Source organism: Bos grunniens, chromosome 23 (genome assembly GCF_055505025.1).
Source record: "Bos grunniens cultivar Pamir isolate PY7600 chromosome 23, Bosgru_T2T1.0, whole genome shotgun sequence".
Classification (NCBI taxonomy): Eukaryota; Metazoa; Chordata; class Mammalia; order Artiodactyla; family Bovidae; genus Bos; species Bos grunniens.
Genome location: NC_141187.1, coordinates 12,220,338 through 12,247,370, shown reverse-complemented (window position 1 = coordinate 12,247,370; position 27,033 = coordinate 12,220,338). Strand labels below are relative to the sequence as shown.

The 27,033-nt window shown below is 53.0% G+C and overlaps 1 protein-coding gene across 9 annotated transcripts; it reads right to left on the bottom strand.

Annotated features, from left to right (window-relative positions):
* Positions 1 to 710: 710 nt before the first annotated feature.
* FGD2 (FYVE, RhoGEF and PH domain containing 2) lies at positions 711 to 27,033 on the bottom strand. Of its 9 annotated transcripts, none has more exons than XR_015153125.1 (16): positions 26,779 to 27,033; positions 21,217 to 21,448; positions 18,749 to 18,829; positions 17,921 to 18,069; positions 16,007 to 16,163; positions 15,666 to 15,804; positions 15,092 to 15,150; positions 14,712 to 14,858; positions 13,226 to 13,286; positions 7,424 to 7,503; positions 7,308 to 7,338; positions 6,588 to 6,680; positions 5,786 to 5,917; positions 2,912 to 3,058; positions 1,613 to 1,759; positions 711 to 1,283 (listed from the first exon to the last, which is right to left on the bottom strand). XR_015153125.1 is itself a non-coding variant. In XM_086371462.1 (16 exons), exons 1-16 carry the CDS (start codon positions 26,844 to 26,846, stop codon positions 1,068 to 1,070), a joined length of 1,971 nt encoding a protein of 656 aa, XP_086227588.1. In that variant the 5' UTR covers positions 26,847 to 27,033; the 3' UTR covers positions 711 to 1,067. The 9 variants fall into 9 exon arrangements, 8 of the variants coding, with proteins under 8 accessions (XP_086227588.1, XP_086227592.1, XP_086227590.1 ...); XM_086371462.1 differs by having other exon boundaries at positions 13,226 to 13,318; XM_086371466.1 differs by having other exon boundaries at positions 13,226 to 13,318; positions 15,666 to 15,799; positions 26,779 to 27,000.

Genomic DNA, 27,033 nt, shown 5'->3' with positions numbered 1-27,033 from the left:
AGTCCTGGTTGGGGAACTAAGATCCCACGTGCCGTGTGACTCAACCAAGAAAATTTAAAAATACCCTACAGAAGGGAGGGGGCCTCAGACTGCGGAGGGAGGCAGGAGCAAATCGCTGGGCAAAGATCTGTGACTTGTCTGCTTCACGTGTCAGGGCCCAGGCTGGGGCCCCTGGATGCGGGCTGCTGGTCACTGCCACCCCCTGGTGGTCTCTTATGAAAAAGCAGCCTAACCCACCCTCTAGAGGGCGGGAGATGCTCCCCTGACTTCCCCTCCAGCTCCTATTGCTGTCTCCCCTGATTTTCTTCACTCTTTTCCCCCTTCTCTGCTCAGCCTACTGCTCTGCTATCTGATGGATGGAGCTTTCACCTTAGTGCACTGTGTTAAAACCTGGTTCCTACATCCAGCAGCTGGGGGGACCTTGAGCAATGACTAACCCTCTCTAAGAGTCAGTGTCCTCATCTGGAAAATGGGGATTATAAGTCCTGAGAGTAAAACAATAAGAACGGTACCTGCCTCAGTAGATGTTTGATATGCATTAATATTATTATTCTCATGATGGGCACTTGGCAGTTCGCTTGCTTTCTCCTTTATCCAGGTAACCCAGGCTGCACGTCGGACTCATGGGGGAACTCCTAAAACATCCACATGCCTCCCCATCCCAGACCAGTCACATCAGAAATCTTTGGTGAAGGATACCGGCACTGGTATTTTTTGAATTTTTAACTTATTTTTATCTTTATTTTTCTGTCAGTTCATGCACAGCCGGGACTGAGAATCACCTTGGTGACCAACATTCATGGGTTACTTGGGACTTTCCTAGTTTTGGAGCTGAAAATCCCCCGTCCCAGGAACCCCCTCGGCCCTGGGTAAGCTGAGATATGCTTCTTCGCCCCCTCCCCAGAGGAACGGACCCATGTTTTCTGAATCTCAAATCCAGACACACGGGCTGAACACAGAAGACTGAAGAGGATTCTTTGAAAGCTCAGCTGGGGGTGGCGGGTCAGCCGCAGCCTCAGCCCATGGGCAAGCGTGGGGCTCTGCGGAGGAGGGGGGCTGCCAGTGGCTCAGTCCGACAGGTCCTTGTTATCGGGCCCCCCAGGGATCCAGCCGCTGGCCGCCCGCTCCATGGCCTTCACCCAGCGGCCCTTCAGCTCCTCGCTTTCTGCTTTGAAGGTGTAGAGCTGGCCTGACTGCTGCAGCTGGAAGACCCGGGGGTCCGCCTGGGGCCCAGCGGTCACCTGGTAGCCCAGCAGCGGGATGGAGGTGTGGGCCCGCATGTCCTGGGGTGGAAGGGAGGGAGGGGTGTTGTGGCCGCTGCCTCAGACAGCCCTTTGGAGGGTTCCAGCCACACGCCCGCCTTTTGCCCCCCCAAACACCCACGCAGTGGGGTGGGCTGGCAGGAGACGCCTCAAAGAAGACTGGTCGTCCCCCTGAGGCAAAACCGTCACGGCTTGGAGTCTGGGCCCAGCTCTGAAAGCTGCTAACCCTGTGACTCGAGGGAACTAGGGCCTCACCGAGCCTCGGTCTCCTCATCTGACTCATGGGGCCAGCGGGACTCACCCCACCCCTCTGCCGACAGTACCGCGAGGAGGGCAGGGAGCGGCGTTACCTGAGGGGCAGCATAGACGTAGAGCACGAGGGGGTCGTCCCGGGGGATGACACACCAGCCCCGGGGCCCGCTCTTGCCCCACTTGTCCCCCAGAAGCTGCAGAAAGCTGCATATCAGGCTCTGCTCGGACCCCGCCACGGCTCCTTTCTGAAACCAGAGAGAGGGACCATCAGGGAGCACAGCTCCCACTACCCGGTGTTGGCCATCAGAAAGCACTCTTTCTAAACCTCAACGGCAACCCCGCAAAAGGAGAGGCTATTTGTCCCTGAGGCCCTGAGAGGTCCCATCAGGGACTTGTAGTCACACAGCTGGCCAGTGGCAGAGCTGCACTCAAACCCCAGCCAGCCTGAGCTTGGGGCAGGGGCTGGGAGGGCGTATCCCCTGCAAGTCGCCCGCAGGGAGCAGAATGGGAGCCTGAAAAGGGGCGGAGACCATTCCTCTTTCCAGGAGCAGACTGTGGACCAGCAGCCAGGGAAGGTGTGGGCAGGGTCTGGGCCTAAAAGAATGGGGGAGGGTTGGAAAGTGGGCAGATGTGGTGGAAAGGATCAACTTGAACCTGGGAGCTGAATTCAGGTAGAATAGGCTGGGATCTTCTCCCACCTCCCAAGGACAGTGGAATGTCAACCTGGCTTTAATGAGGGGTGGCGGGGGGGCTTGCAGAGGGCAGTGGTGGTACCCAGTGGCTGGGCCGGGTACCACTGAGTGTGTAGCACGAAGCTGAATACAGCTAGTGCCCCAGAGGTGGGAGCAGCCTGGGGAGCCCCAAAGGCAGCAGAAACTACCAGTGGCACAGATCAGAGAGCTGGCTCCTAAGTCGCCGTGTGACCTTGGGTGAGTCACTTCTCTGGGTCTGGGTCCCCCTGGGATAGAACCAGCCAGTCCCTGAAGTCCCTTCCAACTAGAATGGAGTATCAGTCTGCCTCTTCCCTGCAGTGGGACCCTGAGCCTCAGTCTCCCCATCTGCAAAATGGAATCAGCGGCGCCAGCTCTCTTCACCTCCTGAGACTGCTGGGGCATGGGGACGTGAACAGGAGTGCTCCAGGGGGGTTGTGGGATCCCTAGATGGGGAGGCAGGGGAGGGGCAGGGAGCCCAGGTGACAGCCTGGAGCCAGAAGTTGCTTCCATTGGGTGACAGGCCCAGCTCTATTTGGTGGGGGTAGGGGATGTTAGCGGGGGTGTCCATGGGCAGAGAGAAGGGGGATGTGTGACCACGGCGGGCTAGCTCTTCAGTGCCAAGGACAGCACCAGCACTTGGGAGGCTCTGCACACGTTTGCCGAGCGGAGGCAGCTGACCCTCACCTCCAGGATGCCCCGTCTCTTGTCCTCCTTTTCCTCAGGGAGCACGTTTCCGGTGAGGAAAGTGTAGCAGTCCAGGCAGACTCGGTTGGGCCTGTTGGCATCGTACTTGAGCTCCGCCCGGTAGTCCGAGCACCTGGCACACACCACCTGGGAGTACAGGCAGGTGGGGCTTAGACGCGGTTCCTGCCTTGGCCCGGAGCTGGGGACGTGAGAGCCACCAGGGACCAGAGGAAGAACAGGCTTCAGGAGAGAGATGGAGACAGAGCGGGGCCTCCCCTGTCCTGACTGCCACCTGTGGGGGTTGGTGCTCAGGCTCCAGGGCCCCCAGCTGGGGGGCTTGAGACGTGGGCCCCTCTGAAGGAGCTTAGCCTCTCTCCCTGCATGGTCCCCTTTGTGGGGGCTTGACCGGTACTCACCCCTTGCATCTCATCTTTTCTCTGAATAATCTCTCTCTTTACTTCTGCCATCTCACCTGCCTTCCTGTGGCCCCAGCAAGGGACCAGCCTTGGGACTTTTACCCTCACTTTGCAATGAGGGGGCAGTGACTTGGTGAGGGCCACACCGCTCACGGGTAGCAGCCAGTCCTCCTCACTCGGAACGTGCCTTTACAGTCCTACGGTTGAGCGTTAAGTCATCCAGGTTTTGCAATCCACTCAATCTTAGAGTCAAGCATGTTCTGATACAGAAATGGTGGGCTGGCAGTTTTCGCCAGGAAGACCTGCCATGTGTAGTCTGTGGAGGGGGGGCCCGTCCCCCAGCCCACCACGGCTGCAAGAAGGCTGCAGCAGAGCAGGCTGGGGTGACCGGGTGAAAGAGGCATGAGAAAACCTGGGGAGAAACACAGGCACGGCAGGATGCAGCTTCCAGGAAGACTGGGGTGTCACAGTGAGTCCAGTAAGTGGGACTGGAAATGGGGGCAAGAGAGCGAGCCTAGGAGGAAGGGTAACTCATCAGGGAGCCAGCCTGTGTGCCCAGCGCAGCACGTGGCCTGGGAGGGACTGGTAGGCGAGGGCCTGGGCTTGCCCCACCCTCACCAGGATTCCCGTCTGGCAGGCGGGGAGGCAGAAACTGGGCACCCAACCACCGAAAGGATGACTCACAGAGTACAAAGGTTTGCACAGGCACGAGAAACCCCAGAATCGGGCCAAGGGTGTCTCACAAAGCCCTTACACACAGGGCTTCAGCCTTGGGAATATTTAACTTGAATTTTTTTTTTTTTTGAGATTTAATTTTTTAAAACATTATTAGAAACTTTTTATTTTCTTCTCTCTCCTCTACCAACTTATTTTCAAAACTTTCAAACCTGAAGACAAGTTGAAAGAATAATACAGTGATACCCCTACCACCAAATTCAGGGATTATGAACATGTATTGCCACGTATGATGTCTCCCTTTCTGTCTCTCTCCCTCGCTCTATATTTTTTTCTGAACCATTTAAGTTACAATCATCGTGTGTCTTGTTACTCTTAAATATGTAGCTTGTAGCTCCTAAGAACAAGGACATTCTTCTCCCTACCCACAATGTCATGATCACACTCAGGAAATTTAACATCAACACAGTCTTATTAACTACATATGCCTCATAAGCAAATATCACTCAGTGGTCCCAACAATGACTTCTGTATCTGGTTCTGTCTTTTCCCAACCAGGATTCGATCAAGGATCATCTATTTCATTCAGTTCTCAGAATACTTTATTTCTTCCTCATACCCAGAAGGCAGGTACACAGGTGTCGCTCTATTGTTCTTTGGGCCTCTCTGTATTTCTTAACTATTGTAAATAGTTTTTTAGAAACGACTTACAAAGTTACAAGTGTGAGTGGACTCGAATCTTATTTACTGACGTGACTCACTGAGAAGGGAAGTTCATCCCCCAGATCCTGTCTGTTTGGCTCTGGGATGGAACTCACATCTGAACACAGGTGTGTCCCAGTCCTGGAAATTTACTTTTGTCATTGCAGTTTAACACATTTTGGGGACACCTCCCTGACTGGCCCCAACCTGCCCAGCTGGTCTCCTCCTGTTTCCCCCCCGAGGTCATTAAAGACTGAGGTCATTAAAGGGCTCCCTGTGTTTGCGGAGTGAATGGAGAGGGTTGTAATGTCAACAGAGAACAGCTCAAGTGCAGCAGGTGCTTAAAAAGCAAAGCAAGATCTGCCTCTGATAACTGGGCCTGAGCCGATAAGACGGAGGAGTGGCCTGGTTCCTTCCTCCATCAGCTGGCGGCTGCTCCTCTGAGTGGTGCTGTCCCCGTGACAGAGGAAGGGGAAGAAAAGGAGGCCAAGGAGAGGGAAGGGGTGAGCCTTCCTTTGCTGAGGTCTCACTACCGCCCCGGTGTTATTGATTCCCATTGTACAGGTGAGGAAACAGGCCTGAACGTGGCAGGCAGAGTTAGCCCCAGAATGAGTAGGTGCTGCAGTGAGCACTGAGGATCCACCAAGAAGAGGAGGGGATGTAGCTGAGGTCGGTCAAGAAGAGCGGAGGGAGCGGGGGGTGTGTGTAACAGGCCTGGGGCTGATGAGGAGGTGGGTTCAAGACCTTCAAGGGGCGAAGGGTCTGATACTAGAGGCTGTTCCCTGGTCCTGGGCCCTGGGGTCTTGGGAAATGGTGGTAAGGAAGCAGGGGAATGAATAGGGTTGGCTCTGGGGAATGTCTTGAGCTGGTGGCTTTAACCTGCCTGGGCCTCAGGTTGCATCTGCAGAAAGGGGATTAAGGGTTGGGGGAGACCTGCTTCACACGTGGACACCGTGAGGTCCGAACGAGGTAACGCACACATCTGGCCGGGTTAGCGCCCAGCACTTCTGCACCAGCTGAAGCAGGCAGGGTGGGCAGGGCCCGGGCTGGCAGATGGGGGCCAGGGTGATGGTGTACTCACGTAGCCGCAGGCCCGGCAGTGGTGGCGGCGGCGCGTCAGGGCGTTGAAGGGCTCCTGGCAGCGCATGCACATGGTCACCATCTTGTCCCGCACCCACTGGGGCGCCCGGAGGCCCAGCTCCACGGACTGCAGCTGTGGGGCAGCGGGGTAGGCACTTCAGGACTCCCCTGCCCTCTCTCCGAGGCCCTGGGCCCTCTGCCCACCAGCTTGTGGCAGAGAGTCTGCGGGCTGTGCTTCCCAGTGGCTCCCACATGAAGGGGACCGGACGGATAAAGACCACACTTGGGGGACGTCAATCTCTCCACATCCTGTGTTACAAGTGAGGAAACTGAGGCCCAGAGAGGTCAAGGGACTCAGCAAAGACACCCAGCAGGCCACAGTTCAGAGCTCAGAGCTGAAATAGTCACAGACACTCTCTGAAACTGCCACCCCACCTGCCTTCCACTTGCCCTTGGTCTAGCATTTTTCAGGCACTTTCAAAACCCCAGCCTGCACATACAGCCCCCCTCACCCCCCACAGCCAGTTATACTCATAGCCCTGAAATCCTTCCTGGGAGCAGCTGCACAAAGAGGCTCCCAAAGGACTTTTTTGCTAATGAGGGAGTCTTTGGCACTGAGTTTCTATGAGTAGGGTGATGCTGGGGTGTGGGGCTTCCCCTGATCCCTCCGAATCATTTGTGATGGGTGACATGCCCCTGCCCTCCAAGCTACCTAGATAGAGCCAAGAGAGGGAGTCATTTCTGTGTGAAGCTGGAGGCTCCGAGCGGGGTTGGGGGGCTAGAAATACAGAGCCTGCATTTACCTCCTGCTCCTGGGGGTCTCCCTCAGGGCTCTGGACTGCAGCCTTGAAGGTTTCATTCCGCTTCTCAATTTGGTCAATGGCGGCTTGGCAGGCCTGGTGCAGGGTGGGGGTCGGGGGTGCAGGGCAAAAGGAGGTGGTTGAGGGGGAGGCAGGAGGGGCTTGCTCATCTGTGAATCCCTCCACACATTCAACAATCACCGCTAAAAGCCTACTGGGTACCGGGCACAACATTCCAAGTGTACAGTGTCTGATTAAAGGCAGGAGAAACTATTTGGCCACCTGACGCGAAGAGCCAACTCATTGGAAAAGATCCTGATGCTGGGAAAGATTGAAGCCAGAAGGGGAAGAGGGCGACAGGAGGTGAGATGGTGGGATGGCATCACTGATTCAATGGACATGAACTTGGGCAAACTGCAGAAGATAGTGAGGGACAGGGAGGCCTGGCGTGTAGCAGTCCATGGGGTTGCAAAGAGTCAGACACAACTGAGCAACTGAACATACAACAGATGTGAAAACTGAGGCTCAGAGATGATAAACGACTTGTCCCAGGCCATTCAGCGGCAAGATCTGAACTTGTCTGACACCTACAGAGCTGAGGAAGAGCAGGTGGGTGCATGTGTGCTCACACGTACACACACACACACACACGCACACGCACTCAGCACCCCTCCCTGCCCCACAGTCACAACCCTAGGGGCCCTGGAGCTTTTGTTCTGATACCTGCAACCAGGAGATCATTTCCTCCTGGGACCTGCTCAGAAAGAGAACACAGGTGTTGAGGGGAGCGGCCCCTCCCAGTTTTCCCGTCTCTCCCCGCCCCGGCACCCCCTGCCTACCGGGCTCGCAGCTCCAGGGTTCGCTGCTTCCCGGACACCAGGAAGGAGTGGGGAAACTCTGCGTCAGTCAGCTCCCGCACCTGCTCGGAATGGGAGGGAGAGATGGCTCAGGCTCCCGCCTGCCCCCCCCCCCCCCCGAGGCACTGTGGTGGGGAGGGAGGAGGATCGTGCCCCAGGGACAATTCAGACAGAGAGACAAGGATGGGGAGCTTGTTCAGTGGCTCCCCATTCTGTCCAGCCCAGCAAAGGCGCCCTGAGCTGGCCTCGATCTACAGAGCAGACAGGACCTGGGGCTCCCGGAACTTTAGCAGATAAGCCTGCCCAGGGTGAGGTGCAGACTCCCAACAAAGGGGTCACCAAGATGGAAACTGGCTCACATGCTGGGTTTGGGGACACGGCTTTTCCTAGAGCAGACATAGAGCCTAGGATGAGACCCTCTGCCCCATATCGTGAATGAAGGAATTGATCAACCAACTCGACAGATCCGACAGATCCCCACCTCCTATCCTCCACCATCCTCATCCCAGAACTCCGCAGGTTCCGAGGCTGCTGTGAAGGCTGCCGGTCACAGAACGCTTCGCTGAGCACCCACACGTGTTCTCATTTAATGGGCACAACTGCTGAACCCACTGATCAGTTCTAACACTTAGCGGCCACCACGTGTCCCTGTGGGCACTGCCTGTCACCGGCCGCAGTCCTCTGGCACAGCTGAGCCCGTGGTCATCTACCAGTTTACAGGGAATATGGGGGACCGTGGGATACAGTGAATGACACCACTGGGGTGCAGTTAGCAAAATCCAGACTGAGAGCGACTCTGCCAGAGAAACGATCTGATTTTCAATTAATAAATGAGAGAAAAGTAGGAGAGGGAAGTATGATAGATAAAAGGGCATGTAAGAAGCATATCAGAAATGATTCACACAGATGAGCTGTGAGAAGGCAATTGTGAGACAGCCAAGGAAAACCAAGGGATCTCACTGTTATTAAATAAGTATCATTAGTTTGTTAGATGTAATCATGGTATTGTTGGCATCTTTTAGGGCAAAAAAAAAAAAGAAAAAGAAAAGAGAATCCTTGGGCCTTCACTGGCGGTACAGTCTGAGTTTCCACTGCAGGGGGCAAGGGTTTGATCCTTGGCTGGGGAACTAATATCCCACATGCAGCATGGAATGGCCAAAAAATAAAATAAAATATCTTTTTAAAAAAAGAGTTCCTGTCTCTTACAGAGACATACCCAAGTATTTATAGGTGAAATTATTATGTATCTGAGATTTCCTCTTAAATAATCCATTGGAAAAGGGGACTAGAAGAGGGGTTGCTGAAGAAACCAGTTTTGAGTTGACAATCATCATAACCAGTTGATGAATACATGAGGTACCATTTTCTCCCCTTAAAATTGTCCATAATAAACAGTGAAAGAAAATCTTTACAGCAATCTTGAGAGGCAGATATTATCACCCTCATTTGGGAGATGAGGAAATGGAGATCAGAGAGAGCAAGAGACCTGCTTGAGGTCACACAGCATCTAAAGAGCAGAATGAAGATTCAAACTCAGGGTTTTGGTCCTCACGGGAAGGTAGAAGCACATCTCTTTCTACTCTACCCCAGAGCCCGGTAAACACAGATGTCTCCCAGGCTGTGTGAAGACAGGGTCATGAAAGGAAGTGAAGACACAGGCCTGGAGCCCAAGGGCCTAGCGTGGAGGCACGGGAACCACCTTGAACCACCTGGCACTTGGCCCCTCTGCCAGCTCCCTGCTGCAAGGTGAGTAGGCCTTGGCACACTTTCAGGCGGCCCACCACTCCCGCAAGAGCATGACTTGCTCACGTGAGGCCTGGTCTACTCATAGGGCCCACAAAACCTGTCCGTTCCCTCTAGAAGGGGCTGGATGTAATCTGCTCTTGATACTCTTGACAATGCGGAGGCTCAAAGGGTCTATATCAGGAATCTGGCAAGACTCCATGACTGATGGGGGGAGGGAGAGGGACAAGAAGGGAGAAATCTAAGGTTTGGAGGCCAGAGCTAGGAAGAAACATGACACTTTTCATAGAAAAGGGGACTGGGGAGACCCCTGACCTGAGGGACCACCTCTGCAGGGGTGCAGGATGCAGGTTTCTGGAGGACAGTTCCCCGAGCTGGGCTGTGCCCAGGCTCAACCACCAGACTTGGCTGTCAGGTCCCTGCCAGCCCATGCAGCGCCTTTGTGCTAATTAGAAAAAGACACCCCTTCCTCAAAACACTTTACTGACATCTGTTGGCAAACTGGTGTAATAGTCAAGAGTCTGGTATGTTGAACCAGAGACTTGACTGCCATCTGCCGGACAAAGAGAACTGTCCATATGCAACCTGTGCTGTCTGCTGTGGCTGCAGAGCGCTCATCTCAGCTGGGGCTGCTCGTGCAGTGCCCAACCTGCACAGCAGTCCATGGAGACGCAGTTGTCTTGGGTCCATGAGTACCCAAGGGCCCACACCCCTTCCTTCTTCCCAGGCTGGCCCTGTGCAGAATGGCGCAAAGATAGGACCCAGGCAGACCGGGAGGAGAAGGGGACGACAGAGGATGACGATGGCATCACAGACTCAATGGACATGGGTCTGAGTAAACTCTGGGAGTTGGTGATGGACAGGGAGGCCTGGCGTGCTGCAGTCCATGGGGTCCCAAAGAGTTGGACACACAACTGAGCTGAACTGAAACCCTGGGGGGTGGGAATCAGCTGCTGAGATCCAGGGCTCCCTGACACTCAGGAAGGAGGGAGACCAGGAGGGTATGGGCCAGTGGGAGCCATCATGGTGGTCAAAGACCAGACCTGCCTCCAAACCTCAGACTCAGAAAATGATTCCTGTACAAACGCGGCTGGGTGGACAGCTCTGCACCCGCCAGGCCCATGCCATCCAGGAGACGGCGCTGTGTGACCACCAGAGCACCAGACACGCCCTGCAGTGATTGTATCGCAGAGACCGGCAGACGCCGGGAACCCGGTGCACACATCCTGAGCGTCAGACACTCTAGGGAACATATTTATGGATTTCCTCTTTATGACTCTGTTTTGGTCTCTATATTTCTTGGCTTTTCTGTCAATCTTTGCCTCTCTTTTTCTACGCCTGGGTCTCTGCCAGTCCTAAGATAGGGCTGCCAGTCTCCAATTTCTGTCTGTAGCTCTCCATAACCTGCCTTTCTCAGTCTCACCCACCACGGCTCCCAGATGTACAAGCGCATGCCCGCTCTGGCCTCTGGGACATTCTGGCCACATTCAGTAAGAAAAGCTGGATGAGACAGAGTAGGGGGCTGCGTTCCCAAAAGACCTCAGTCTGCTGAGGCATGGGGGGTGGGCTGGGAACCCCCAGAAGCTGCCCATGTCCTACCATCAGCTCTCATCACCCTCAGGCTATACCCCACCCCCAGGCCCTTGTTTCAGCCCCAAATGCCAGCTAATCCAAGTCGGGAGCAGGGGCAAGGCCCTCCTGCAGGGGCTCTCAGAGCTCAGGAGGTCTCCAGGGGCAGAACTGTCCTGCCCTCAGCTCCCTCCTGAGGCAAATCCTGGGAGATGTCATGTGGGATAAGGAAAGGGAAAGGGGAGATGGAAAGGTACTAAGATGGGCCAGATCTGACCTCTGTTTCTTCCAGCCCCGGCCACCGGGACCTAGGAACCATCAGAGAGGGGTGGCCAAGAGGGTTTTCTTCCCATTTCCTCCACTTATGCCTGCAATTCCACCCTATGCTTTATCCCTCTGGGTTGAAGCCTTAATAGGAGACAGTATAGTATACTGGTTAGATACAGAGGCTCTGGACTCTGTTATATCTGGGTTTTTGCTGTGTGACCCCCAAGCAAGTTACTTAATCTTTCTGAAAGTCGCTCAGTTGTGTCCAACTCTTTGCGACCCTATGGACTATACAGTCCATGGGATTCTCCAGGTCAGAATACTGGAGTGGGTAAGCCTTTACCACTGAGCCAGCTCTTTACCAGCTGAGCCACAAGGAAGCCCAAGAATACTAGAGTGGGTAGCCTATCCTGTCTCCAGTGGAACTTCCCGACCCAGGAATCGAACCAGGGTCTCCTGCATTGCAGGTGGATTGTTTACCAACTGAGCTATCAGGGAAGCCCTAACCTTTCTGGGCCTTGTGTTTTTTGTTTTTTTTTTTAAATCAGTGTTTAGGTTCACAGCAAAACTGAGAGGAAGGTACAGAGATTTCCCATATACCCCCCTGTGCCCATACATGCACAGCCTCCTCCATTAATAACACTTCCCCACCAGAAGTGTTATTAGAATCAATGAACCTGTCATTATTACCCAAGGTTCATAGTTCACATCACGCTTCACTCTTGGTGGTGTACATTCTGTGGGTTTGGATAAATGTATAATAACTGATATCTACCATTATATAGACAAAGGAGTCCATGGGGTCACAAAGAGTTGGACACGACTTAGCAACTAAACAACGACAACCATTATAGCACCATACAAAGCAGTCTCACCACCCTTAAATTCCTCTGTGTTCATCCCTCCCTTTCCCCTAACCCCTCGTAACCACTGATCCTCTCACTGTCTCCATCCAGAGACAGAATGCGTTTTCCAGGATGTCATAGTATTGGAATCATACAGTAGATGTACACCGTATGTATACATGTAGCCTTTTTAGATTGGCTTCTTCCACTTAGTAATACGAATTTAAGTTTCCTCCATGTCTTTTCATGGCTTTATAGCTCACTCCTTCTTATCACTGAATAATATTTCACTGTCTGGATGTATCACTTTATTTCCTTATTTTTGAAAATGGGATTAACTACAGATATCCTCAGACTGTACACAGTTATTTACTGCAGTCTCATTTGCAGACACTGACAACTGAGAACAGTCTAGATGTCCATCAGCAGTGGACCGGTTGAACGAATTACGGTCCATCCACACACCAGGACACTGTGCATCTATGCAAAAGGATGAGGAAGCTCCAAACAAACTGAGTTCTAATCATCTCCAGAATAAGTAGCTAGTTTAAAAAGTCCAACACAGAATAGTGTATGTGAAAAACACTGTTTATGTGAAACAAAAGTAAGGATGCCATAATGAATACCCTACCTCTGGAAGGCCTCACTAGGAGCAAAGGCGGCCTCTAGGAAAGGGGGTTAGGGGATGGAGTGCCTATATGTGCAATACATGTCGCATATATTTTTTACATAGTTTGATTTTGGAATGTGTATTATTTACACTTTTAGGTAATAAAATTTTTTTTAAGATTTTTTTAAAACTAAAGAAATGCAGGGGATAATAACAGCCCCTACATCCCAGGGCTGTAATGAGGGTCCAGTGGGATGATGCAGGGCCTAACCCATGGGGACCACTCAGTCAACGGGCACTATTACGGGCTGCTGTCCCTGCTCATTCGTGGCCATCTCTGGATGTGGACACATCCAAGTCGGCAACTGAGCTGACAGTGGACACCCTTCCTACTCAAAGCTGCAGTACTGGCATCCACCAGGAGCTGGTCAGAAATGCAGAATCTCTGACCCCACACCAGACCTACTGAATCAGAACCCATTATTTTAACAAGACTCCCAGGGGATTCATGCAGTCATAAAGTTTTCAAAGCCCTGGTGTAGATGGTAGGGAAAGCAAAGTGAAGCTGGGTGCTGGGAAGGACCCTGGACAGGAAGGCTGGGAGCACAGGTGGGAGAGATCTAAGCCTCATCTTTTCCGCCTTCACACTGCCCCAAACCCTCCACACCTGGGCTCCTGGACTGAGTTGCCGGTTGGCCCCTCCTGCTGCTCCCCATCCTGGGTCCCACCCTGGGGGTGACACCCTCCTACCTTCATGCCAGCCACGTCGATGCGGGTCCTGACCTGGAAGTGGGCGCCCACCTGGATGACCCTGGGCACACAGTAGAGCAGCATGTTGTTGAACTGCAGGAGACACGAGCGGGTGTGTGTGCACAGTGGCGCAGACAGGCGGGCACACCTCGCTGGACGTGGGCTGAGCCCACTGGGCCTTCCTCCACTCTCGCCGTGCGCTGGGCCAGCTCACAGGACAGCCCAAGTGTGACGAGGAAGCGGCGATCTAGCCCCACTCCACCTGAGGTGCTCACCGAGGGGCTGCCCGACCTGTGGACTTCAGGGGACCACGGCAGACTTTGGAGACCCACGAGTCCTTTCTCACGGCGGGTCAAGGGTGAGAGATTGTAGCTCCCGCCCCCAAACTTCCAGGTGGGACCAGTTTCCAGATCTCCAGGAGACCCCTTGGCTTCCTCACTGCAAACCGGGGCTGTTCTTCCTAGCAGCCAACCTAATTCCCTCCTGACTTGCACCCTCTAGGGCTTCCCTGGTGGCACAGTGGTAAAGAATCTGCCTGCCAATGCAGGAGACGTGGGTTCAATCACTGGGTCAGGAAGATCCCCTGGAGAAGGACATGACAACCCACTGCATTCTTGCCTGAAAAATCCCGTAGACAGAGGAGCCTGGCAGGCTACACAGTCCACGGGGTCACAAAACAGTCGGATGCGACTTAAACGACTCAACAGCAACAATAGCCTGCCCTCTCTAGAGCACAGATTGACACCACAGGTTTTGGAGCCAAACAGACTTGGTTCAGATTCTGACTCTGTGGCTTCCTAGGACATGTCTGGGAACCCCCTTAGCTGGAAATCCCTGAGGCTTGGAGGCAGCATGTGATTTGTCCCAAGTCAAGGCTATGGTTTTTCCAGTGGTCGTGTGTGGATGTGAGAATTGGACTATGAAGAAAGCTGAGCACCGAAGAATTGATGCTTTTGAACTGTGGTGTTGGAGAAGACTCTTGAGAGTCCCTTGGACTGCAAGGAGATCCAACCAGTCCATCCTAAAGGAAATCAGTCCTGAATATTCGTTGGAAGGACTGATGCTGAAGCTGAAACTCCAATGCTTTGGCCACCTGATGTGAAGAGCTGACTCATTTGAAAAGACCCTAATGCTGGGAAAGATTGAAGGCGGGAGAAGAAGGGGATGACAGAGGATGAGATATTTGGATGGCATCACCGACTCAATGGACATGAGTTTGAGTGAACTCCAGGAGTTGGTGATGGACAGGGAGGCCTGGTGTGCTGCAGTCCATGGGGTCGCAAAGAGTCAGACACGACTGAGGGACTGAACTGAACTGAACGACCAGTGTGCCAGAGCCATAAAGATAGAGAAGCCGGTTTGTCCCTGCTCTCCTGCAGTGCCGGCCAGGTAGATGCCAGGCGGGCAGGACCTGGGGCAGAGGGCCCATGCCTATGGACTCCCCTCCCCAGTGTGGAGGGAGTGGGCTCCCCAGGCATCCCCTTACCAAGAAAAGGTAGCGCTCCATGGGGCCGCTGCGGCGGAAGGAGATCTTGAGGACGGGGCCCTCGCGGAGCAGGGTGTTGGAGGGGTCGACTATATCGTCCTCCAGGCCCAGGCGCTGGTACACGTCCCACAGTTCCTGCAGCCGCTCCTGGGGGCGGGAGGGCCACCCTCAGCCAAGGCCAGGCAAGACCCTGCCTGCTCCTGGAAGGCTGGCCTCGCGTGGGCGGAGATGGGATGCGGGGAGGAGGGCAGCAGGGGGCAGGGTCAGAGGAGGGGCAGACACAGAGACCTGGCTGGGCTGGCGGGGGCTGAGAGCGGCAGGAGGAGGTCACAGGGCCCTGGGATGCCCACAGCTCCTTCTCAGAGGACTGGGGTGCTCACCATTTCAGTGATGGCTGCATTGGAGTGCTGAGCGGCTGAGAAGATCATGTCAAGGGCTTCTGAAAAGGGGGCAGGGTCAGAGTCATTCCCTGAAAGGGTAGCTGAGGCAGGAGGTCCCTGAGACTTAACCCAGTGGCCTCAGAACCTGCCCTGAGCACCCCAGGGGCAGGCCTTCCCCTGTAGCCTGGTGCATTCAGTGTCTAGATAATGGGGTTCATTTCTCACCCAGGGTGAAGGGACTAGAGGTCCCTGAAAGACAGGGCCGAGGTGGCTAGCCTCTATGACTTTCACTGCCCGCCATATCCAGGGGTGAAGGCATGGTTTCAAATCCTAGCTCTGCTTCTTTTTGGCTGTGTGACTTTGAGCAAGTCACTTAACCTCTCTGGGCCATAGTGTCTGTAGAAAAAAAAAATGACTAATGCTATAGACAATGTCTATGACGTACAACAATGTTGATGGTTGATGGTCATCAAAACCATCTTTAGCTGGTGCTCCATAAATTAGGGGAGTGGCCTGAGCCTTCCCAGTGCTGCCCCCTGCCCCCCGCCCCCCGATTCACTGGGGGTGTCCTCACTCTGGGCATCAGCCAGGTCTGGGGCCTGGCCTGGCAGCTTCTGGACGTACTCCTTGAGCAGCAGCTCGTAGCGTGGGATTCTCTGCACAGGTTCCAGCATGTGGTGCTGCAGGGTCAGGCTAGCTGAGGCCTCGCTGCTCTTGGGGAGGGAGAGGGGGAGAAGAGGAGGAGGAGTCAAAGGGGGAAGGGGTGGGTCAGGCTGCCCCTGAGGGTTGGGGGAGCCGGCAGGGCTGTGGAAGCCGCTGAGCCGGCAAGGTGTGCCAAATCACTTGGGGAACAGGAGCCACCACAGGCTGGGGGCGGCCGTGCAGGGCTCTGCCCCGTGCCTACCCCAGCCTCACCTGGATGCGGGTGATAACCTCCTGGAAAGGTGGGGATTTGTCTGTCCAGGTGGCCAGCAGCTCGATGGCTCGCTCGAAGTTCTTGACATACTCACTGTACATCTTCAGGAAGGGTGCCAGCTTCTGGATCACATCACCGATGCGGGGGGTGGTGGTCCTGCCGGAGGGGCACCAGGTACTGCCCTCAGTCTGGGGACCTCTTCTCTTGCCTCCACACGGGGTCAGGAGAGGCGAGGTTCCCCTCAGACCACCCCCCCACCTCTGCAACACAGCCTTTCTGCAGCACTCCTGAGCACAGGTATTGGGGGGGGTGTGTTATCCCGGCACAGGTGTGGTTCACCCCTCCTTAGACTGTGAGCCCCCGGAGGGCAGATGCTGACCTCTCCCATGGACAGAAGCTCCCTAAAGGCCCAGCACAGGGTCAGGCCCACAGCAGGTGTTCAATAACCACCTGATGCTTGTTCTCGTAACAATAACAAGGGTCACATGCCCAGCACTGCCCAAGACATGCTGCATGTCTCATCTCATTTAATTCGTCTCATCTCATTTAATTCTTACAACCCTGTGCAGGGGAGGAAGGACAGTCAGTCAGTGGCCCCTCTTAGAGAGGAGGAAGTCCAGGCTAAGAGAGGTAAGAAAAAGTCATTTAACCTTTTTGTTGAATTGTTACAGCAGAGCATCAGTGATCTGGAACTGGCCTGCCTGAGTCTGATTTCCAACCACACCACTTACTCCAGCTGTGTGTTCTTGGGCCAATCACCTAGCCTCTCTATACCTCAACTTTCCCATCTGAAAAAATTGGGCATGATGATAGGTTACCTTACAGGGTTGTCCTTTTTGAAAAAAATTATGGAAAAAAATTTTGATCGATCATAAAGTAAAAAAAATATAATAAGGAACCCTTATGGATCCATCAGGTTCCCTGGTGGCTCAGATGGTAAAGAATCTGCCTGTAGTTAGAGAGACCTGGGTTCTATCCCTGGGTCGGGAAGATCCCCTAGAGAAGGGGATGGCTGCCCACTCCAGTATTCTTGCCTGGAGAATTCCAAAGACAGAAGAGTCTGGTAGACTACAGTCCATGGGGTTGCAAAGAGTCAGACACGACTGAGCATCTAACACTAACTATAGATACATCGCAGGATTTAACAATTACTAAGATTGTGAAGCTGAAATTCCCATACTTTGGCCACCTGATGCGAAGGACTAACTCATTTGAAAAGACCCTGATGTTGGGAAAGATTGAAGGTGGGAGGAGAAGGGGACGACAGAGGATGAGATGGTTGGATGGTATCACCGACTCAATGGACGTTGAGTTTGAGTAAACTCCGGGAGTTGGTGATGGACAGGGAGGCCTGGTGTGCTGCAGTCCATGGGGTCGCAAAGAGTCAGACATGACTGAACGACTGGACTGAACTGAACTGAAAGATTCTTTTTGGCCAAGAAATTTTAAAGGACATGCCAGACATCATGGCATTTCCTTGGCAAGATACTAATTTCACCACTAAATACTTTCGTGGGTAACTCTGAAAGCAGAGAGGGTTTCTGGCCTAACCACAAGGCCATCATCACACAGTGAGCTGATCTGAAGACTAAGCAAGTTAATAGGTGTGAAACCCAAAGCAAGGCAAGTAGGAAATCTTCAGTTACTGCTGGTGGTTTCCACTACCTCCTAAGTCACTCAGCCTAGTGAGGACCTGATCCATCCCCTTCTCCAGAACACACACACACACACACACACACACACGACTTACTCAAGCCCTTCACTGTGCAGACAGACAAAGCCCAGAGGAGTCGAGTCATGGCCACATAGCAAGCGCAGAGACCTAACAGGCCAAGCCCAGAGTCCTGGAGGCTGCACCTCGACTTGGCCAGGGCTGCAGTTGGGGGGCCTCAAGGGCTCCTGCTGGACCTCACCAGTCGTCCAGCCGCCGCTGCAGCTCTGGGAGGAAGAACTGTGAGTGGAACTGGTAGATGGAGGAGATGTTGGAGAAGATGAGCCTGACCACGTCCTCAGGGAAGGCCTTGCTGCTGCGGGCCTCCTTCAGTAGCTCCTGGAAGAAGACCTGCAGCCACCGCTGGGTCACTGAGCCTGTGGCAGAGCAGGAGCCCCCCACCCCTGGCCCCAGCCCGGGGGAGACGAGCAGAGTCCCGGGGGCTTTGGGGTCCCTCCCCACCCAGCTTCCAGAACATTTGCGCCTCCTTAATCTCCCATCATCCACAAAAAACCCTGGGAAGAGATACAGTAATTATTCTGGCCATTTTATAGATGGGCAAACCAAGGGACTTGGCCAGAGGCTGGGAGCTGATGAATGTCAGGAGCGGGCCCATCTTGTATCTGTCAAGGCCTCGGACTTCGCCAGGCTCAAGACCCCAGTTCAGTGATTTAACCTTCTTGCCTTAGGGTTCCTGAAGACAGTGTGAAGGGCTAAGAATGGTGAGGATGCTGGGAGGCAGGGTGACAGATGAGGATGCTGTGTGGGCCCTGGAAGGACTGGCTAGTGTGGTCTCTGCTCCTAGGAGACCAGCCTAGGTACCAAGGGTGGAATCAGGAGTGGTGCTAATGAGCTGTATCCCGATTTCTGCCCAAACTCCAGTCATCAGTTAAAGGACTGAGGCTTCCTAGAATCAGACCTGAGGTCCTAACTCTCAGCTCTTATAAGGTGGGCCAGAAAGGAGAGCAGGGTTAGGGTGAGGACGCCCAGGTGCCAAGGAATGGGGCGGGGGGGCGCCCTGGCCACTGGCCTGGTCCAGCAGGTGGAGGCGGGCCACGTAGGCCTGCTCAGTCTCCAGCAGCTCCCGGACAATCTTCTTCTCCTCAGGCTCCTGCAAGGAAGTTGGGGGGAGAAGGAGAAGGAGAGATTTGGTCTCCTTTGATGGAAGCAGTATCCAAAGATGCCCCATTGAGCGGAGCTCCCAGGACTCAGGCCATGGTGCAGGCGCATCTGGGTTCATGCTGGGATTGAGAGAATGGGGCAGAGTGAGGCTGTGCCTGAGCCTCAAGAGGCCTGGAAGCTTCCACCTGTGCTCTCTTGGGAGCCACGAACTACCATATTTAGAGGTCTAGCTGCCCTGAGGTAGAGGCCACCGGGAGAGGAGAGGCCCAGGGACCTCACGGACAGGAAGCCAGGGGCCCAGCTGTGCCAGCATCCCAGATGAGCGAGCTTTCCAGCTGTCACTGCCCAGGCACTAGGCTTGGGAGATGAGCTATCATGGGCACTCCTGCCTCAGCCAAGAGCTGACTGAAGACATGTGGGAACTCTTGTTACGGACTAAATTGTGTCCCCAAGTTAATATGTTGAAGCCCTAACCTCCCATGTGACTATACTTAGTAATTAAGTTAACTGATGCGAAGGGTGGGGCCCTAACCCATCAGGACTGGTGCCCTTATAAGAAGAGGAAGGGACACAAGGTGTAGGAGAAAAGGTCGTGTGAGGACGCAGTGAGAAGATGGCCATCCACAGGCCAGGAAGGGAGCCTTGCCAGAAACCAACCCTGCCAGCACCTTGACCTTGATGTCCAGTCTTCAGAGCTGTGGGAAAATGTATTTCTGTTGTTTAAGTCACCTGTGCATGCTAAGTTGCTTCAGTCATGCCCAACTCTTTGTGACCCCATGAACTGTAGCCCACCAGGCTCCTCTGTCCGTGGGATTCTCCAGGCAAGAATATTGGAGAAGGGTTGCCATTTCCTTCTCAGGGGATCTTCCTGACCTTAGGAATCAAACTCACATCTCTTACGTCTCCTGAATTGGCAGGTGGGTTCTTTACCACCAGCACCACCTGGGAAGCTCTTTAAGTCACCTATACTGTCCTGTGCTGTGCTTAGTTGCTAAGTCGTGTCCAATTCTGTGACCGCCATAGCCTGCCAGGCTCCTCTGTCCATGAGAATTCTCCAGGCAAGAATACTGGAGTGGGTTGCCATGCCCTCCTCTGGGGATCTTCCTAACCCAGGGATTGAACCCAGGTCTCCCACATTGCAGGTGCATTCTTTACCATTTGAGCCACCAAGGAAGCCCAAGAATACTGGAGTGGGTGGCCTATCCCTTCTTCAGGGGATCTTCACAACCCAGGAATCAAACCAGGGTCTTTTGCATTACAGGTGGATTCTTTACCAACTGAGCTACCGGGGAAGCCCTTAAGTCACCTAGGCTGTTCTAGTTTGTTATGGCAGCCTGAGCTAAGTGAAACCAACCCCAAGTGAGACCAACAGAAAAACTATCCAATATCATTCCAATCAACCCACAAAACTGTCAGAAGCAGTAAGCTGCGTGGCCACTACATCTGGGGGTAGTTTGTTACATAGCAAACGATAGCCAGTAGACACAGCATGTACCAGTATGATCGCATCTCCATTCTCTAAATGAGGAAACAAGCACAGTAGGGTTACAGAGACTTGCCCAAGGTCACACAGGGAGCCGAAGAGCTGTGAGCCCTGGTGGTCTGGCTTCAACCCCATAGACAAGAAAACTGAAACCCAGAAAAGGGAGGTGACCTCCCCGGAACCAGCCTCAGGGCAGGGATCAGCACTGACCTCTATTTCTAGTGGGCAGTGTTGCCTCCTTCAGTAGGTAACCTGAGGCCACATCTGGGAGGGGTACCAGGTCCCACGTTGAGTGGTCTCAGACAAGTTCCTTAAGCTGTCTGAATTTCAACTCCATGCCTTAAAGACTCCTACAAGGCTTCCCAGGCGGTTAAGGATCCGCCCGCCAATGCAGGGGACATAGGTTCAATCCATGATCCGGGAAGATTCCACATGTGTGGAGCAACTAAGCTTGTGCGCCTCAACTACTGAAGCCCATGTGCCTGGAGCCTGTGCTCCACAAGAGAAGCCCCCACGACGAGAGGCCTGTGCACCACGGCAGAGTGCTAATTTCTCCGCAGCTAGAGAAAGCCGGTGCACGGCAACAAAAGTACCCAGCACAGTCAAAAGTAAACAAACGCGTAATAAAAATCAATACATAAATAATTAAAAATTTAAAAAGACTCCTTCAGCGAGGGGTATGAGAAATAATGTCAGCAGCAGGTTGCATAGTAGGCACTTAATCAAAGGCCATCAAGGGTGGGAGGGGGTCGTGAATCTAGCTTTCAGCTGATTTCTGGTCACAGAAGACCCCCACCCAGGGGAGGAGTTGGCTCCGGCTGGGAGAGAATGCATGGGGAGGAGATCAATCGATGGCCCCCCAGTACCCCACTTCTTCCCCAGCCCTCCGGCACCTGTGTCCCCGAGCCAGGGCAGGTCCTGGGCTGGTAAGACTTCCTCCAGGCTCCGCTGGACAGCTTGTTCTTCAGGGAGCTCAGGTACCTCCTGCTGACAGTCCTGGACCCAGATTCCAGGGCCTCCTCCACAGTGGGCTTCTCCCAGGGCCCTGCAGACGTAGGAGCCCTGCACCCAGGCTGCTGATGCCCGGCCTCCAGGCCGTGGACTCTGGGCACTGCTCCTGTCATCCTGAGGAGAAGAGAACAGTTAAGAGTAGGGAGAACTGCACCTCTCTGGTAGGGATTTGGGGGCAATTAAGGCAAATGCGCGGAGAAGGCAATGGCACCCCACTCCAGTACGCTCGCCTGGAAAATCCCATGGACAGAGGAGCCTGGTGTGCTGCAGTCCATGGGGTCTCTAAGAGTCGGGCACGACTGAGCGCTTCACTTTCACTTTTCACTTTCATGCATTGGAGAAGGAAATGGCAACCCACTCCATTGTTCTTGCCTGGAGAATCCCAGGGATGGGGGAGCTTGGTGGGCTCCCGTCTATGGGGTCACACAGAGTTGGACATGACTGAAGTGACTTAGCAGCAGCAGCAGCAGCAGCAAGGCAAATGCGAAGAGCCAACTCATTGGAAAAGACCCTGGTGCTGGGGAAGATTGAGGGCAGGAGGAGAAGGGGGCGACAGATGATGAGATGGTTGGATGGCATCACTGACTCAATGGACAGGAGTTTGAGCAAACTCTGGGAGATAGTGAAGGACAGGGAAGCTTGGCGTGCTGCAGTCTATGGGGTCAAAGAGTCAGAAACGACTTAGCGACTGAAAAACAACAACAATGCAAATCAGAGATGTTCACTGGCCTCTGAGTGTCTGGCACATAGAAGGAATTGACAGAGACATCTACTTCTCTTCCGAACACCGTTCTTGGAGGGAACTCCAGTCTTCAAAATGAGTCAGCGTAGACTGTTTCTTGTTTTCTGGGTAACTACACACTTCCCTGTTTAAAATGCAGTGAGGAACCCTTCCTTCTCCACATAGAGGATTTTTTTTAACTTTTTATTTTGTATTGGCGTATAGCTGATTAACAATGTGATAATTTCAGGTAGACAGCAAAGGGACTCAGCCATACATATACATGTATCCATTCTCCCCCAAACTCCCCTCCCATCCAGGCTGCCACATAACATTGAGTAGAGTTCCTTGTGCTATACAGTAGGTCTTTGTTGGTTATCTATTTAAAATATAGCAGTATGTGCATTTTGATCCCAAACTCCCTAACTCTCTCTTCACCCCATGCTTCCCCCCTGGAAAGGATAAATTCATTCTCCGTAAATCTGTTACTGTTTTGTAGATAAGTTCATTTGTATCATTTCTTTTTAGACTTTGCGTGTAAGGGGTGTCATACAATATGTCTCCTTCTCTGTCTGACTTACTTAGTTCACATAGATTTTATGTACCCTCCCAGATCACCCTGCCTGTGAGCCTCACCCCAGATTTTAGTCTCTCTATAGCAGGAAATCCCCTAAAACCCTAGTAACTGATACATTGAGGGAAGGAAGGAGCCATAGAACACTCTAAAGGGAGGGTAGAGCTGATAAAGCTGGGACTTTTCAGTGGGATCCTAAAAGATGATGCCATGAAAGTTCTGCACTAAATATGCCAGAAAATTTGGAAAACTCATGAGTGGCCAAAGGACTGAAAAATGTCAGTTTTCATTCCAATCCCAAAGAAAGGCAATGCCACAGAATGATCAAACTACCGCACAATTGCACTCATCTCACATGCTAGCAAAGTAATGCTCAAAATTCTCCAAGCCAGGCTTCAACAATACGTGAACCATGAACTTCCAGATGTTCAAGCTGGTTTTAGAAAAGGCAGAGGAACCAGAGATCAAATTGCCAACATCCGCTGGATCATGGAAAAAGCAAGAGAGTTCCAGAAAAACATCTACTTCTGCTTTATTGACTATGCCAAAGCCTTTGACTGTGTGGACCACAATAAACTGTGGAAAATTCTGAAAGAGATGGGAATACCTGACCTGCCTCTTGAGAAATCTGTATGCAGGTCAGGAAGCAACAGTTAGAACTGGACATGGAACAACAAACTGGTTCCAACGAGGAAAAAGAGTACATCAAGGCTGTATATTGTCATCCTGCTTATTTAACTTATATGCAGAGTACATCATGAGAAATGCTGGGCTGGAAGAAGCACAAGCTGGAATCAAGATTGCTGGGAGAAATATCAATAACTTCAGATATGCAGATGATACCACCCTTATGGTAGAAAGTGAAGAAGAACTAAAGAGTCTCTTGATGAAAGTGAAAGAGGAGAGTGAAAAAGTTGGCTCAAAGCTCAACATTCAGAAAACAAAGATCATGGCATCCGGTCCCATCACTTCATGGAAAATAGACTGAGAAACAGTGGAAACAGTGTCAGACTTTATTTTTGGGGGCTCCAAAATAACTGCAGATGGTGATCGCAGCCATGAAATTAAAAGACGCTTATTCCTTGGAATAAAAGTTATGACCAACCTAGACAGCATATTAAAAAGCAGAGATATTACTTTGTCAACAAAGGTCCGTCTAGTCAAGGCTATGGTTTTTCCAGTAGTCATGTATGGATATGAGAGTTGGACTATAAAGAAAGACAATCGCTGAAGAATTGATGCTTTTGAACTGTGGTGTTGGAGAAGACTCTTGAGAGTCCCTTGGACTGCAAGGAGATCCAATCAGTCCATCCTAAAGGAAATCAGGCCTGAATGTTCATCGGAAGGACTGACGTTGAAGCTGAAACTCCAATACTTTGGTCACCTGATGCAAAGAGCTGATTCGTTTGAAAAGACCCTGATGCTGGGGAAGATTGAAGGCAGGAGAAGAAGGGGACGACAGAGGATGAGATGGTTGGATGGTATCACCGACTCAATGGACATGAGTTTGAGTAAATTCCGGGAATTGGTGATGGACAGGGAGGCCTAGTATGCTGCGGTTCATGGGGTCGCAAAGAGTCGCACACGACTGAGCGATTGAACTGAACTTTCACTGGGAACTATGCCCTCCACACCTCTCAGTTTAGTTCAGTTCAGTGGCTCAGTCATGCCCGACTCTTTGTGACCCCATGGACTGCAGCACGCCTGGCTTGCCTGTCCTTCACCAACTCCCGGAGCTTGTTCAAACTCGTGTCCATTGAGTCAGTAATAAACAGCCAGCCTAGGGTCAGTTTCCTTCTCCCTCCAGGGATAAGCTTTCATAGTGTAGCTTTCTTATCCTACATACTGAATCTGCAGACCAGTTACATTCTTCAGATAACAGAGGCCAGCAGCAAGGAATATAGCCAACAACATATGATGTGCCCCATTCCCTTTGGTGTGGGAAGGCCTGTGGTGACGACACAGGGTGGGCAGCCTTATAAGAAAGGCAGACTGGGAAACGCAGGACCAGACAGGTACAAAATCTTCAAAACTCTGTGACGAAGTTTTTCATTACCCCCATTCTGCAACTAGAGAAAAAGGGGATCTTGCAGAAGGAGGGGGGCAGAGGTGGGATTCAGATCAGGCTGGCTGGCTCCTGAGTCTGAGCCCTAAACTGCCCTTCCCCATGTGAGTCAGGGAGAAATGGGTGCAGAGCGTCAATGTGACTTGCCCCACATCACACACTGGCTGGCGGCAGAGAGGAGATTGTGACCCAGTCCCCCGTGGTTCCTCACTGGCTCTTGCACCCCAACACCCGGTTCCTCAGCCCCTGGGTCTGCAGCTTATGGAGTTTGCTGAATCTCAGGCTTTCTGTTCTATGTTTGGTTTCAGCTTCTGCATTTCTTCCCCAGGGCGCAGACCAGTTTCTGTTTCCTCTTTACTCCCTCAGTTTCAGATCAGTTAAGGCACAGAAAGACCTCACAAGAAAGCCCGTGCCAAGGCACCTGGCCTTGGCCCCTCTCATAAGAGTGAGGGGTGTCTCTCACCCTGCTGACAAGACCTCCTCTGATCCCACTGTGGTCAAGGGCTGCCTCCTCCTGCAAGGGATATTTCCAAGGCAGAGCACATGTGCTGAGGGTCTCCACTGGGCATGCCTGGTGTGTTGAGTGGGGTTGGTGGTATCTCTGCACACCCCAGGGGATGGTGGTCCTGGAAGGTGGCACCTAGAGCTGTCCTTGGTGCTGAACAGAACATGCCGGCTGAGGCCTCTGGGAGAGGCGGGGCCAGGTCACCTGCTGAGGAAGCTGATTGGCTCTTCTAGGTCCGCATGATGCTGCCTCCACCATGAAGCCCACACAGAAGGCTTTGTCCGCTCTGAGTGCCCTCAGCAGAGTGTCTAGGCCCCTCTCAGGATATCTGTTGGTCATGACCTGGCATCACAGTCATTCCATGAGCTTAGCACCAAAGACAGAAGTCTTCTGGGCAGGGATCTTTCTTTAGGCTCCTGTGTCTGGTACAGGTCCCCTGCGACGCTGTGCCGTGCCACCCACAGCCCTCAGGACGGAGGCACTCTTCCCCTAGCTGCTGGGGGCATGGTGGCTGAGAGGTTACTGACTGGATCCCTCCCTGGGAACTGCCCTCTCTGCAAGAGAGTGGCCTCATCTAAGGTCAAGTCCACATCCAATGACTAGTCCACGTGGGGGTACAAAGACCTAGCCCTTTGCCTCGAATGGAACAGCCAGAGGGGCCTCCAGCTCCAGAACTCTCTGGAACAGGCTATATCCACTGGAGAATGCATGGCAGTTCAACTTTTACCTGTGCCCAGTGCTGCCTCCCTCAACCCCAAACCCTCCCCAGTAAACCTCCTGAAGCAAACCTCTATCCCAGAGTCTATTTCCAGAGAACCCTACCTACAACAGTCACAACCTCTAACACAATCCCGGGCTTAAGAAATGCCTGCAGAGTGGATTAATGTCACACACAGACACACGCAATGACCTCCAGCCTGTTCCTTTCAGAAGGAAGCGCCTGCTTTGCTCCTTGCCCATGAACATAAAACACTTAAACCACCCCCCACCTCTCTGTGCCTCCCCTTTCTCACCTATAATATAGGAACAGAGATGGAACCTACCCCCAATAGGCTGATAGATGATTAAATGAAATAAGTAGCAAACACACTCAGAACACTGCCCCATAGATAGGCTGACCACACAATCTGCTTTGCCTGAGATGGTCTCAACCTCTTCTCATAGGGAGTAAGCTCTTGATAAGTATTAGCTACTATTTCTGCCAGAGGGATAGTAGGTGGAGTTCTGCAGCCCAAACAAGGCATCTGGTCCACCCACACGCACACACCTAATTACACACATCTGGACTCTCCCCAACACACTGACACACACACTCTGATCTCTGCCCAGACCTGGTGCCCCAAACACTCTTCCAGGCCCTGAGGAGCCTGTGATCGAAGGATGTGGGCACTGTCCGGACAGGAGTGGGGTCCAGGACAAGGACACTGCTCATTGTCAGGGTTCAAGGCAGCCTCTGGCCTGCTCCTCAGCCAGGAGACTGGGAGGGCCTGGGCTGCCCAAGGGCCCAAGGGCAGGCAGCGGAGCTCAAGGGAGACACCAGATAGCCCTGATGACCCTCCCCACATCTACTACCCCATACCTGCTATTCTCAAACACAGTCACCAGACTGGACACAGATGTCAGAGTTTCCTCACTTGCCCCCTCCATCCTGCAGGCCTCCAGGGCAGCCCTCAGCTCCCCTGAAGCAGGGCGGGAGGTCTCCAGCCAGCACACTCAGTCACCCCCACCTGGGGTCACAGGTGGGCTCCGGCATCCTTGGAGTCCCGTCTCTCCCAAGGGCTCAGCAGACCTGCTCCCTGCTTCAGAGAGAAGAAGAAAGAGGAAGTGGTCCCAG